The following is a 14175-nucleotide window of genomic DNA, read 5'->3' as shown; positions in this document are numbered from 1 at the left end:
GGTGCATATTATGGTACCCTATGTGCATACCACGGGCTATTTGCGCTGTCCATGGTGCTGAAGTCTCTCCTCACAGACCTCGGCTCCTAAAACTCACCAAGGTTCAGGACGTAATGATTAACTAATGCTTAACTAATAGCCTACATTAGTTAAGCATCATAATTCATCACCAAAGTGTCAGCAAACTAGTAAACCCACATTATTATTTGTTTTAAATATATATAAAACTAAACTATAATTTGAAACAATATAAGAAACAACCAAACAATAATAACTAAATATGCAAAAACTATCAACCCCTTGGTTCTGTAAATACATTAATGTACGAGTTCAATCTGGCTTCAGAACATCCCACTCCACTGACACATGCCTTCTCTATTTGAGCGACCACATCAAACATGAGGTGGATGCTGGCAAATACTGCGGCATGGTCATGCTGGACCTCAAAGGCTTTTGACACTGTGAACCACTCCATAGTCCATACTGGTTAACAAGCTAAAAGCAATTGGTTTCGATAGCACATTAGTGAGCTGGATGCAATCCTACCTGGAGGGGAGAGAACAGATGGTGGAGGTGAATGGAACACTGTCCCCCCCCCCCCCCCCTCCCAGTGAGCTGTGGTGTTCCACAAGGAAGCATACTAGGGGCTTTACTGTTCCTAATATATGTAAACGACATGACATCAGCTTGTGACTGCAACTTGTTCCTGTTTGCAGATGACTCGGCTGTTTGTTCCTCAGACAGGAACAAACTGCAGGTTGAAAAGGCCCTCAGCTCTGAACTCGGTAGAATCTGCACCTGGCTCGCTGATAACAAACTATCTTTACACCTGGGAAAAACTGAATCCATTCTCTTTGGATCTAATAGTAATCTGGGATCTCCTCACTGGTCAACAAAAACACCTTGAAGACCTTAACAGGAGCCCTCATACAAGGTTTCTTTGACTATGCATGCACCTCCTGGTACCACAGCACCTCAAAGGCCCTTAAAACTAGGCTCCAGACTTCCCAAAACAAACTGGTCAGGCTCCTACTTGGCTTCACCCCCCGAAACCACCTCACTCCTGCCCACTTTGACAGGCTGGAATGGCTTAGGGTCGACGACAGAGTACAGCATCTTGCAATGGGTCTGGTCCACAAGATTCGATACACCACCAAGATACCCATGTACCTGTCTAGATACTTCCTTAATGTTAACGAAGTCCACACCCACAACACCAGAGGGAGTGCAACAAACCATGTACAACCCAGATTCGGCACAGACAAGGGACTAAATTATTTTCGCTCCTATGCCACCAAAATGTGGAACGCCCTACCAACATATAAGACATGCAAATCCGCCCAGGCCGTAGCGTAACGGTCTGGGCACCGGACTGGTGATCCAGTCGCGGTGTGCCGCGGGTTCGACTCCCGAACCCGACACGGCCTTTACCGCATGTCATCCCCCCATCTCTCTCCCGTTTCCTGTCAGCCTACTATCTGTCCCTTAAAAAATCAATAAAAGGCGTAAGCCGCAAAAAAATATCTTAAAAAAAAAAAAAAAAGACATGCAAATCCCTTGACTCTTTCAAAACCGCTCTAAAAGGGCACCTACGGACGGCTGCAATTCGAAACTGGCCCCGTAAAATCTGAATCCCCCCACCGCCCACCCCAAAGTTGGAAGTACCCTCACTAAAAACGCCGGGACAACAAGCCTTCTGGCTCCAAAACTGTGGAATGCACTTCCCATTGCAGTCAGAACTGCAGCATCACTCCCAATCTTCCGCCGTAGTCTGAAAACCCACCTTTTCAGACTCCATCATGGCCCATAGCACTTACCCCACCCCCTTAGATAGCATTTCTGTAGACTTAGATAGCATTTGATACAGACTTATATGTTATGTAGACAGCACTATAATTGCATTGTATGTAGTCATAGCACGTCATAGTACATATGTATAGCATAGTATAGATGTATAGTTTATATGTATAGCTTCATTATATAGATATTCCACTGTTACTTTCTTAGCTTACGCATGTTTCTTGATAAATGTTTTTATGTGATGTATTCCCATGCTTTTTTGTTCTTGCTTAATGTAAGTCGCTCTGGATTAAGAGCGTCTGCTAAATGCCTAAATTGTAAATTGTAAATTGCCTATGTCTCTAGATGTTTTGATGAATTGAACAAGGTGGACCCTATAAGGAAAGGTATGTTTACCCAGGGTAACTGGACTAAGCTCAACAACAAGTGTGATGCTTAATTGGGTCGTCCACTCACAGTTAAGAGTCTCTGTATTGAGTTTGTGCTTGAAATGTACTGTAATTCTGCAAACTGTTAATACATATTTCAATCAATCAATCAATCAATCAATCAATCAATCTGTAGCCTACTTTGGCTTTTGCTTTCACTCCAACATGGCGGCAGACAGCGCTGCCTCAACGCAACTCATAACCGCCATCTGGTGGTGATGTAAAAAATTGTCGTCCCTTGGGTTTCCAAGCTCTTTGAACAGGATCCGTTCTTTTGCTATTTTTTGTTTTTACTATTTTGACCCGGACGTTAATTCATTTAGCCTATTACATTGTTGTTGTTGAGCACGGAACACAGGCAGCTAACGTCAGCTTTGAATGTGTTCCAGGACCTTCTGAATCCCATTCACTCTACTAATCATGTCATTGTCTTTACTACAAACACTGAAGTCCTTCGTCAACGATCGACTCTCTGCAGCCGCTGAAGAGATATTTGAGGTGGTTGAAAGAATTATAACAGAATACGAGGACCAGTATGAAGATCTGGTTGTAAAACAACACGTCAGACTACAAGAAACAGGTTGGAACGCGTGCTATTTTTTAGGGAGCGTTATATGTACCCCAGGTTCTATGTTTACAAAACATGTGTAGCCTACAAAACACTGAAGTCTTTAAATCAGAAACCTAACGCTAACCCTAAACCCTAAGGTAAGTGGGGAACATAGAACCCATGGGGAACATAGAACCTGGGGAACATAGGGATGACCCCATTATTTATCCACCCTAAACCAACTAACTAACCAACTACTAATCCCCCCCCCCCCCCCCCCTGCACCACCACCTGGCTCGCTGATGACATTGATTGATTGATTGATTGAAATAATTTGTAGAATTTGTAGAATTTACAGTACATTTTAAGCACAAACTCAATACAAAGACTGTTAACTGTGAGTGGACGACCCAATTAAGCATTACACTTGTTTACAACAGGGTCCACATTGTTCAATTCATCAAAACATTTAGAGACATACAAATAGACAAACTATCTTTACACCTGTGTTACATTCCCCTTGTATGTCTAGGGGTATAAGAAGAGGATGCAACACAGCTGGCATAAGAGTTGTTGTTTACTCAACGTTGGAATGATAAAGGTATAGATATAAACAATAGTGATTACAAATTCACTCCAAAACAAAGACAGGCTGTATGGGGCAACTAATAAAACAATCAAAACTATCTAGCCCTATGCTAAAGTCACACAACACTCTGACCTAACTCTAACCAATAAAAAGGAAAAGAGGGGTTACACAAGTTCAACACTATCTAAGCTGCCTACACTAACTACTGCCTAACAAAGAGTTACAACAAGTACGCTCCCATACGCCATATTTTAAATTATATTATATAATCTATATCTCTACATATAGGTATATAATTATAATCAGTTGAATCTTTAGCACAATGTCACAATGTCACAGAAACCTAGTCAGCTCAGGGGCTCCACACAGATATAGCCCCTGGCCTACGGAATCACACAGCTTCATGATGTTGAGCTTTCCCTAGCTCCTCTGGACAGCGTGCTCTCAGTATGGGGAAACTGAGAGACACTGCCAATGATTGCATGTCACAGGTGCTGCTAAGTAGTCTTCCCAGGTCCGTCCTCCGAGCACGGATTGGCTCCTGGTGACGAGGGGGTGGGCAGACAGGTTGATGGGTCTCCGCCTCCACGCACCACAGCAGATCAGACCTGTGACTGAAAGTACTGATCAGCACTCTGTATAATGTAACCTATTCATGATATATTATAATTATATATACATATATATAAGCATAACGACGTTATCATATAATATATATATATAAATACAATCATCAGGTTATCATCTCATAACTATATATAATCCCTGATTATGTAACACCCCCACACCCAAAATCAAACACAGTTTGAACAACATTTTCGTTCTGGGCACAACCCTCCCAAACGCATAAAATACAGAGTACACCAGAATTACCTTGGTTTACATTTCTTTCTTGAGGTAGCCTCAACCACACTCTCAGAGTTAGCCGCAACTATACCCTAGTGAGGAGCACGCCTATCAAGACGCCCCCCCTGCACTCTATACAACACTCAGAGTTAGTCGCAACTATACTCTAGTGAGGAGCACGCCTATCAAGACACCCCCTGCACTCTGTACAACACTCAGAGTTAGCCGCAACTATACTCTAGTGAGGAGCACGCCTATCAAGACACCCCCTGCACTCTATAGTGAAGTTCTACGTAATAGTCAACCCTGAACAGAAAGCGTGGCCATCACCTGTGCTTTCCCCAGCAGCTTACACTGGAACAAAATCAGCCTTGTTCAGACCTAGTAATACTACTGACTACTATGTTTCAAGCCACACAACCTCTTTCCATGCGCAACAGAAAGGATAATCTATGAATTGATTGCACACACAATCACTGAATTGTGTATTTGATGTCCCACCCAGGGGCAACAAATATACAAATATCCCATCACTGACTTTGTCAAATACATGACACCTGAACGTACCGAGTGGATCAAAAAAAGGAACATGTTTCACATGTCTCCTGTCATGAGAGAAAACACCACATTTAATTTGTCTGTAAGCTTGTTAAACCCTGCCACCTTCCCTCAACCCCTCAGCAACTAGTACAAGGGAAGCGAATTAAGAGGAGCGAGATACAGAACCAGGGCAGTACATATAGCCCAAGACAAAATCACTGATTATTAACCCTTTCACACCTTAAAGTACGAACCCACCTCGGACTCACGAACAATGGGAACTAACCCAAAGTACCGTGGCATTTCAAAATTAGCGCGATACCAGCACAACTAAACAGAGAGCGACAGTAACTATATTACTCGATTTTCTGCACCCTCATTTAGCATACAAGCTCCTCACGGGTTAGGCCAATCTTCCCGTGGCAGCAACACATTCAACACAAACGCTGACACAGTTGAATTTCAAGTTTTCAACCTTACCTTCTGCAGCATAGGGACAGAGGCACTCCTTGAGTGGTGGGCTTAGAGCAGGAGCACCGTGCTCCGGACCAACATTTCTCTTCCGTGGCTGCATCTTCAGACTGGGGGAGCGGTGATTATGCCGATAGGAGGCACCCCGTCAGACAGGTTCCACCTCCCGGAGACGATGGATGCTCCCAAGCCCCCAGGGTGATGACTAGGCCCCCCCCAGTCACTCTCAGCAGGCCAGCACGGCTCCGGGGACCCGACCCCCAGAACCAAATCTGTACTGGCCCGCTCCTTTCCACAGGACGCCACATTTGCCACGTAGGCTAGAACCAACAGCTCTGCCACCACTCTTGTCTATACCGCCTCTCAACAGCCCCGCCGCAGAGATTCTAAGAAATTTGGAAATCTAACAACTTTTAGTTTGTCCAATTAACCTAGCTACTACACAAGCAAAACTTCAAGGTGCAAAGAATACGAGCAACATACCTACCACCACGACTCCAGCCGATCACAGACAGGACAGAGGAAAAGAAGCCACCACGAACGCATCGAGTTGCCATCTTCACCACCTTATCACCGCTAATAAACCAACAACTCCAGCCAGCACTTTCCCAAACCGGTAACCTTCTGTGCCTTAGGACGAGCCGCCAACTGTTCGGACGGGCCCCCAATTGTTACATTCCCCTTGTATGTCTAGGGGTATAAGAAGAGGATGCAACACAGCTGGCATAAGAGTTGTTGTTTACTCAACGTTGGAATGATAAAGGTATAGATATAAACAATAGTGATTACAAATTCACTCCAAAACGAAGACAGGCTGTATGGGGCAACTAATAAAACAATCAAAACTATCTAGCCCTATGCTAAAGTCACACAACACTCTGACCTAACTCTAACCAATAAAAAGGAAAAGAGGGGTTACACAAGTTCAACACTATCTAAGCTGCCTACACTAACTACTGCCTAACAAAGAGTTACAACAAGTACGCTCCCATACGCCATATTTTAAATTATATTATATAATCTATATCTCTACATATAGGTATATAATTATAATCAGTTGAATCTTTAGCACAATGTCACAATGTCACAGAAACCTAGTCAGCTCAGGGGCTCCACACAGATATAGCCCCTGGCCTACGGAATCACACAGCTTCATGATGTTGAGCTTTCCCTAGCTCCTCTGGACAGCGTGCTCTCAGTATGGGGAAACTGAGAGACACTGCCAATGATTGCATGTCACAGGTGCTGCTAAGTAGTCTTCCCAGGTCCGTCCTCCGAGCACGGATTGGCTCCTGGTGACGAGGGGGTGGGCAGACAGGTTGATGGGTCTCCGCCTCCACGCACCACAGCAGATCAGACCTGTGACTGAAAGTACTGATCAGCACTCTGTATAATGTAACCTATTCATGATATATTATAATTATATATACATATATATAAGCATAACCACGTTATCATATAATATATATATATAAATACAATCATCAGGTTATCATCTCATAACTATATATAATCCCCGATTATGTAACAACCTGGGAAAAACTGAATCCATTCTCCATCAAATTATAGTAATCTCAGCAAGGCAGATGGCTTAGAGTGGGTGACAATATTTTCACACGAAAATGGCCACCAACGTAATCAAAAAAGTCAACCAAAGAACAATATTCCTTTACAGGATCTCGTCAACAAAAACACCTTGAAGACCCTAACAGGAGCCCTCGTACAAGGTTTCTTCGACTATGCATGCACCTCAAAGGCCCTTAAAACAAGGCTCCAGACTTCCCAAAACAAACTGGTCAGGCTCCCACTTGGCCTCACCCGCTGAACCCACCTCACCCCTGCCCACTTTGACAGGCTGGAATGGCTTAGGGTCGACGACAGAGTACAGCATCTTGCAATGGGTCTGGTCCACAAGATTTGATACACCACCAAGATAGCCTACCCATGTACCTGTCTAAATTCGTCCTTAATGTTAACGAAGTCCACACCCACAACACCAGAAGGAGTGCAACAAACCATGTGCAACTCAGATTCGGCACAAACAAGGGACTAAATTATTTTCGCTCCTATGCCACCAAAATGTGGAACACCCTACCATCATTAAGACATGCAAATCCCTTGACTCCTTCAAAACCACTCTCAATGGGCACCTACGTATGGTATGGCTGCATTTCGAAACTGGCCCCCGTAAAATCTGAATCCCCCCCACCCCTTTTACCCCTCACTGTATATGTTTCTTTTCCCTTTTTACCTCCTCTATGATGAATTCCTGTTATGTTCTTTGGCTATTCAAGTGTCTATTTGTACATCTCTAAATGTTTTGATGAACTGAACAAGGTGGTAACTCTTAATGCTTTGTTTATTGGGTCGTCCACTCACAGTTTACAGTCTTCATATTGAGTTGTGCTTGAAATGTACTGTAATTCTGCAAACTGTTAATAAATATTTCAATCAATCAAAAAAACATAGCCTATTAAAGGAGCAGTCACTTTATATTATCTAAGATTGGGTCTGTAATGCGTTATAACAACTTTTATAATGCATTATAATGCACTTATAACTAAGGCATTATAACAATTGTTATAAATGTTTATAATTATGCATAACAACTTATAACTATGTTTATTAAGTATTATAGTTTATAATAATATAATTTCTAAGTGCATTATAACTCAGTGGAACACTTTATAACTACCAGGTAACCCTTTAGGCCTACTTAAAAGTCGAGTCGATAATGCATTATAACCACATGTATAATGTGGTTATAAGATCATTATAAATGCATTAGGCCTATATTATAATGCATTATAGACCCAACCTTTAAGTTAACTTTTACAGTTTTCTTAACACCATATGGTCCTGATTGTAATCAGAATTTTATGTATTTATAGTTTAAGTTGTGTATTCTTCCTCTTGTCTCAACACCATTGGAAATAAGTAGGGCCGGGACTAATTGCGATTAATTTAGATTAATTAACTACAGAAAGATTAATCTCGATTAACTACAGATAAATTAATCGCACCTTTTTTTTCCACCGCGGAACGTTTCTCACTGGGCGCTTTTCTATAGTACTGAAAATTGGAAATAAGAAAAAGTCACCCCATTTTGTGTTGCCTAGAACTGGAGGTCTGACAAAAAACAGTAACAATATGAAGTAAGTACAGCTTTGTGATGTCACTGAGATGTACTTGTTACTGTTACTAAAAGAAATTCAGACCTCCAGTTCTAGGCAACACAGAATGGGGTGACTTTTTATTATTATTTCCACAACAGGTATATTAATGACAGTAAAATGTTGAAAATGAGTGGTATCCTGTAGTCACTATTCGTTGATTCACTGGGATACAAAAAAACATTTAAAAAAAAGTTTCTCACTGTTCTCGGGTTGAATATTGATATGCGATTAAAATGCGATTAATCTAGATTAATTAATCGCAAAGCCTCTGATTAATTAGATTTTTTTTTTTTATCGAGTCCCAGCTCTAGAAATAAGCCTTCTGGCTTTTATATGTCATCCTTTGACCAAAGATGTGTGTGCAATCATTTGTTTTGTGCTTATCATTGCTTTCAGGCAGAAACATTCAAACGTTTTATGTGTTTGTTTTTTCGTAAATTAACGTCCTACTCCTACGTGATCATACTATCACAAAAGTAGCAGATCCGCAAGCTCATGCCGTCTTTTGAGCTAGAGGATTTGCTGCTTTTGCTATTTTGAATCCTGATAGTTGTGATAGTATGATCAAGTAGGACATTAATTTACGATTTGGTCAAAAGGATGACATATAAAAGCCAGAACATAATGAGGTTTCCACTTTCCACCCGACAGACGATATGCTTGTTGGCAATAAAACAAATCTATCTATGTCTATTGGGTCTGTCTCAGTCAGAGGAGAGCCGTGAACAGTTCAGAAAGCCAGCTCTAATAATGCAAGAGCTATGTCTTCTGTTTCTATGCTCATGCCTTAATAACAAATTACACCCTTCCCGTGTGAAGTGAGGGGCGCTCTTATCATTATACATCACAGAGACGAAGAGTTCTTATAATTGTCATGGGGGCCCAGCTCACCCCCCACTCAAAAATAAAATAAATGATTAAACTCTTGTTTGAAATTACCAAACCTGCATGCCTACCGATGATGATAGCTTATAATGAGCATTAGTGAGGACCAATTATTAATTGAAGATAGGTGGGTGAAGTGGTCCTTGAAGTGTCTGATCCATTCGAAAAATGCCACAAAATATGAAAAGAAAAATGGGCTTCTCAGTTATTTGATTAACAGTTTGACTGCGGATCACTATTGATAAAGAGATCTTTCCCTGCGGATCATGACATTCCCGTCTTTTGTTTTAATTTGCCGTTTTTAATACGTTTTAAGACCTTAAAACGTGATGGGTTTCCATCGGACAGAGTGGGATAGGTGACGCGTTTGGATCATAGACTGTAAAAAATATGGACAAAGCGTTCGCCGGGTCTAACATGAACGTAAAATGAAGCCTGTAATAATATGGATGTAAGTCGCCATCTTTCTAGATCCGTTTGGTACCAGCTGGCCATTGGCTGGCTCCGTTTTGGACCAGCTGGCCATTGGCTGCCCAGACAACGAGGCGGGACTTCCCCCCTTCTTCTCCGTTGGTTTTTATTTTGACTCGAGTGGGAGGGGAATCCCGATCATAGACTGTAACGGTAGCCACGCCCCTCAGAACATACACAATGTTTTTTTTTCTTTATGGTCATTTTTTTAATTAATGGGACCATAATTTTCCAAAAAGAATATTATGACATTAGAAATGAGACTTTAAACTAGTGACTGGAAGAAGAAAGTATTCATGACCATTGTTTATTAAGGTAATACAGTCTAGGTGAAGTTGGGCCAAAATACATGGGCCTTTTTGGGTCCAGTCCAGCGCCACAACAGGCCATTATTATGAACTACCGATTTCAAATGAGGCTTCACGAAATATCTGGCTGACTGCCCCCCTGGTTTGGATGAAGTCACAGGAAATTGCGGAAAAAGATCAGTCGCACTGGCTTGCTAAGGCTTCTGGGAAATTGAGGCCCAATGCATTCCTATTGCAATGGCGGCGCGGGAGCGTTCCTCCTTCGCTCTTTGCTGTTGATCGGCACTTTGGATTATTTTTCAACATGACGACAAACGATCACACCATTTTAAGGCGGATTTTTATGAAACGGATCATAGACTGTAACGGTAGCCACGCCCCTCAGAACATACGCGACTTTATGGTCATTCTTTAATAAATGGGACCATCATTTTCCAAAAAGAATATTATGACATGAGAAATGAGATTTTAAACTAGTGACTGGAAGCAGAAAGTATTCATGACCATGTTTATTAAGGTAATACAGTCTAGGTGAAGTTGGGCCCAAATACATGGACCTCTATGGAGATATGGGTTTTTTTTTGGCCCAATGACAGCGCCACAACAGGCCATTATATGAACTTTCAGGAAGTGCCGATTTCCTTAGTGGCTTCACAAAATATCTGTCTGACTGCCCCCCTGATCTGGACATAGACCAGACTAAAGCCAGACCGATGCCATGTGTAAAACAAGCGTGCGTGCGTGCCTGCATGACAAACACACTCTCTCTGACAGGCTGACATTGAGGGAACACCAACAAGCACAGAACAATTTTGACACTTATATGGCCCAATCAATCAACTCAGTGCACATCTCTTTTGACGTTCAATGGGATCAATTAAGAGCTCTGGCTGAGCTCCCCTCTCCCCTCACAGAAAACCTGTCCCTGCAAGGGATGAATGTCAACATAAACAGTATAAATGTCAACATAAACAGTGGAACAAAACCAAAATAAAAACCAAAAAAAATAAATATATATACCGTAATTTCCGGACTATAAAGCGCACCTGAATATAAGCCGCACCAGCTAAATTTAGGGGGGGAAACAAATTTGTACATATACAAGCCGCACTGGACTATAAACCGCAGGTGGCCATAGAGATAGATTTAGAAGGTCCCCTAGTGGCCGTTAGCTGTAAAAATCCATAGATTAGCCGCACCGTTGTATAGGCCGCAGGGTTCAAAGCATGGGAAAAAAGTAGCGGCTTATAGTCCGAAATTACGGTATATATATTATTATTATTATTTATTTATTTTGGTTTTGTTCCACTGTTTATGTTGACATTTATACTGTTTATGTTGACATTCATCCCTTGCAGGGACAGGTTTTCTGTGAGGGGAGGGGGGAGCTCAGCCAGAGCTCTTAATTGATCCCATTGAACATCAAAGGAGATGTGCACTGAGTTGATTGATTGGGCCATATAAGTGTCAAAATTGTTCTGTGCCTATATATATATATAGGCTAAATGTTACCTAGTATCCCTTCAACACCAGTCACATTGTATGAATTATCTGAACCTCTAGTCTAAAGCTTGAAAACTAGAAGGGGAATATATTTAATTGATCTCTTATTTCATCTTTTGTCTAGAGCTTCTGCACCCCTCTGTGTGTAAAGAGGAGGTTTCCCCTGAAGTGCAGGAGAGGAATCCTAGTCTGGTCCAGGAGGAACCATTTCATCCACAGATTAAAGATGAACAGCAGGAGCTACTACTACAAAGACCAGAGGAGGCTGCTGGGTCAACGTTGACATTACTAGCAGTGAAACATGAAGATGATGATGATGATGAAAACAGAGAGACAGAGCCTCTGATCAACACCTCAACTGAACACATGAAAACACAATCCGATGTAGAGAAATTTGGACAATGCCAAACAACTACTGATGACCAGTTCCTCTCCTCGCTGTGTTTTGAAGCTGACACTGAAGACTGTGATGAATGGGAGAATACCAGGGAAGCTCAGTCAGGTTTCAACACACTGGAATCACACAAGACACAAAATGTAGAAGGACAAAGATTGTCTTTCAGCAACAAGCCGTCCCAGGACCTGAAAACAAAACAAACTCCATCCATGAGGATTCATTCAGGGAATATAAGCTTTACAGCCAGTTACATGGCTGATCAGAAAAAACACATCAGGACATGTAAAGCGAGAAAGCCCTGTACTTGTGCAGTTTGTGGGAAAGTATTTGGTCAAATGGGTGATCTGAAACGTCACATGAGGATTCATACAGGGGAAAAACCCTTTACTTGTCCAGTATGTGAAAAAAGCTTCAATCGAGATGTTACTCTGAAGAGGCACATGAGGACTCATACTGCGGAAAAACCCTTTATGTGTATAGTTTGTGAACAAAGATTCAGTCTAAATCACCATCTGAAGAGGCACATGCGGACTCATACAGGAGAAACGCCCTTTATGTGTACATTTTGTGTCAAAGGTTTTGGTCAAATGGGTGATCTGACGAGACACATGAGGATTCATACAGGGGATAAACCCTTTACTTGTCCAAATTGTGAACAGAGCTTCAATCGAAATGTCACTCTGCAGAGGCACATGAGAATTCATACAGGTGAACAACCTAATAAAACTTGAGTTTGTGCCAATTTTGCAGAGAAATATTTTAATAGTGTATATTATTTTTCAAAGAACTCGAAGCAATCTGACTTGACACATAATATCTTATAAAGACCATGTATATGTATATATATATATATATATATATATATATATATATATATATATATATATATATATATATAATGAATTTCCATGTTATTAACATTAATTACTATTATTTGAAATTCCTTTGCATGTCTGCAGAGTTGGAAGACCCCAGAGAGAACCCCCTAAACCCCCCACCTGACGTCTCCACCTGGGCAGGAGGGTTCCCACGGTTTCCGGTGTTACACGGTGTGCGGGCATACACCGATTACATTACTTGCCCACCGATAACATTTTAACAGTTTTGATTGATTACATTTTATTTTTCTTTTCATTAATAAAACCCATTTAATTGAATTCATTATGGTGTGGCAACAACGTTTCTGTGACATACTAAACGTGTTCAATCAATACAGTTAATACGGATGATAAAATCATAAACTGGAAATGTCTGCTCCGCTACAGAGCCTGTCTGCACTTCTGTTTGTATACATCCATATTCTAAAGCAGCAGAGTCTCAGACATGGTACATTTGTCATTTACTTGAATTGACGGTATAGTACATTTATTTAGTATACTTTGAGTCTTTTTAATGTCCACTACATTTCAAAAACATTGTAAATATACAGTAGCCAACAATCAACATGCTCACAATTTGACATGCGATCTTGTAGAAAACGTTAATTTACTTAATTAAAGCAGACTAGTAGATGGCGGTATAAAGAAAAGAGTAGACAACACACACAGTGAAGTGTAGTAGGCTATGCCAATGCACATCCGATATTACCGGTAAAAAACGGTTTGTCATTCTTTTCCTGAATTGGTGGGGAAATCACCTCACCGTGGCAACCATACCCTACCCTGAGGATGACAGCTTGGGGGCGGAGAAAATAAACAACTACAGTCCTCCCCTGCTAAGAACCAAGACCGAAACCACCACCATTGAACTGCAGGGGACAATGGTAAAACAGACATAAAATATGAAAAAACGCTCGCAATAATCGTATTGCAGAGATTTTAGTTAATCATGAATTTTTCCTCTGTCATACACTAGGATGAATTATACTTTTTGTTGAGCTGCAAATTAAGTACCACTTAAACCCTCTATACGTGATACAACTGACCTTTATAGAGCTCATTTGGCTCTACACAAATCAATTCACCAAACATCTACAAGATCACAACGCGCGTTGTGAGCTTGTAGATCGTCTATTTTTGGAGAACGTTCTCCCCCAGAATAGGGCATTTTAAGTTTTAACCATATTGTGATTATCATGAATATCACAATTTAATTTATTGCGTCCATGGAGGTTCCTTATATATACTTTTGCCACAATAATCATAACATGTATTTTTCATATCGTCCCATCCCTATTTCTAATTATTAGTAGACGGGTGCAATACTGGCTCA

At 41.2% G+C, this 14175-nt stretch overlaps 1 protein-coding gene across 1 annotated transcript; it reads left to right on the top strand.

Annotated features, from left to right (window-relative positions):
* Positions 1 to 2589: 2589 nt before the first annotated feature.
* On the top strand, positions 2590 to 13063 carry LOC310859921 (uncharacterized protein; the record flags this gene model as incomplete). The annotated part of the gene is made up of 3 exons (XM_083766687.1): positions 2590 to 2808; positions 11692 to 12672; positions 12924 to 13063. Exons 1-3 carry the CDS (start codon positions 2649 to 2651, stop codon positions 13061 to 13063), a joined length of 1281 nt encoding a protein of 426 aa, XP_083622813.1. The 5' UTR covers positions 2590 to 2648.
* Between the last annotated feature and the right edge of the window lie 1112 nt (positions 13064 to 14175).

Source organism: Protomyctophum parallelum (assembly GCF_964188405.1).
Source record: "Protomyctophum parallelum genome assembly, chromosome: 6".
Taxonomy (NCBI): domain Eukaryota; kingdom Metazoa; phylum Chordata; class Actinopteri; order Myctophiformes; family Myctophidae; genus Protomyctophum; species Protomyctophum parallelum.
The sequence above is the reverse complement of the archived record's forward strand: the minus strand, read 5'-3'. Positions and strand labels throughout refer to the sequence as shown.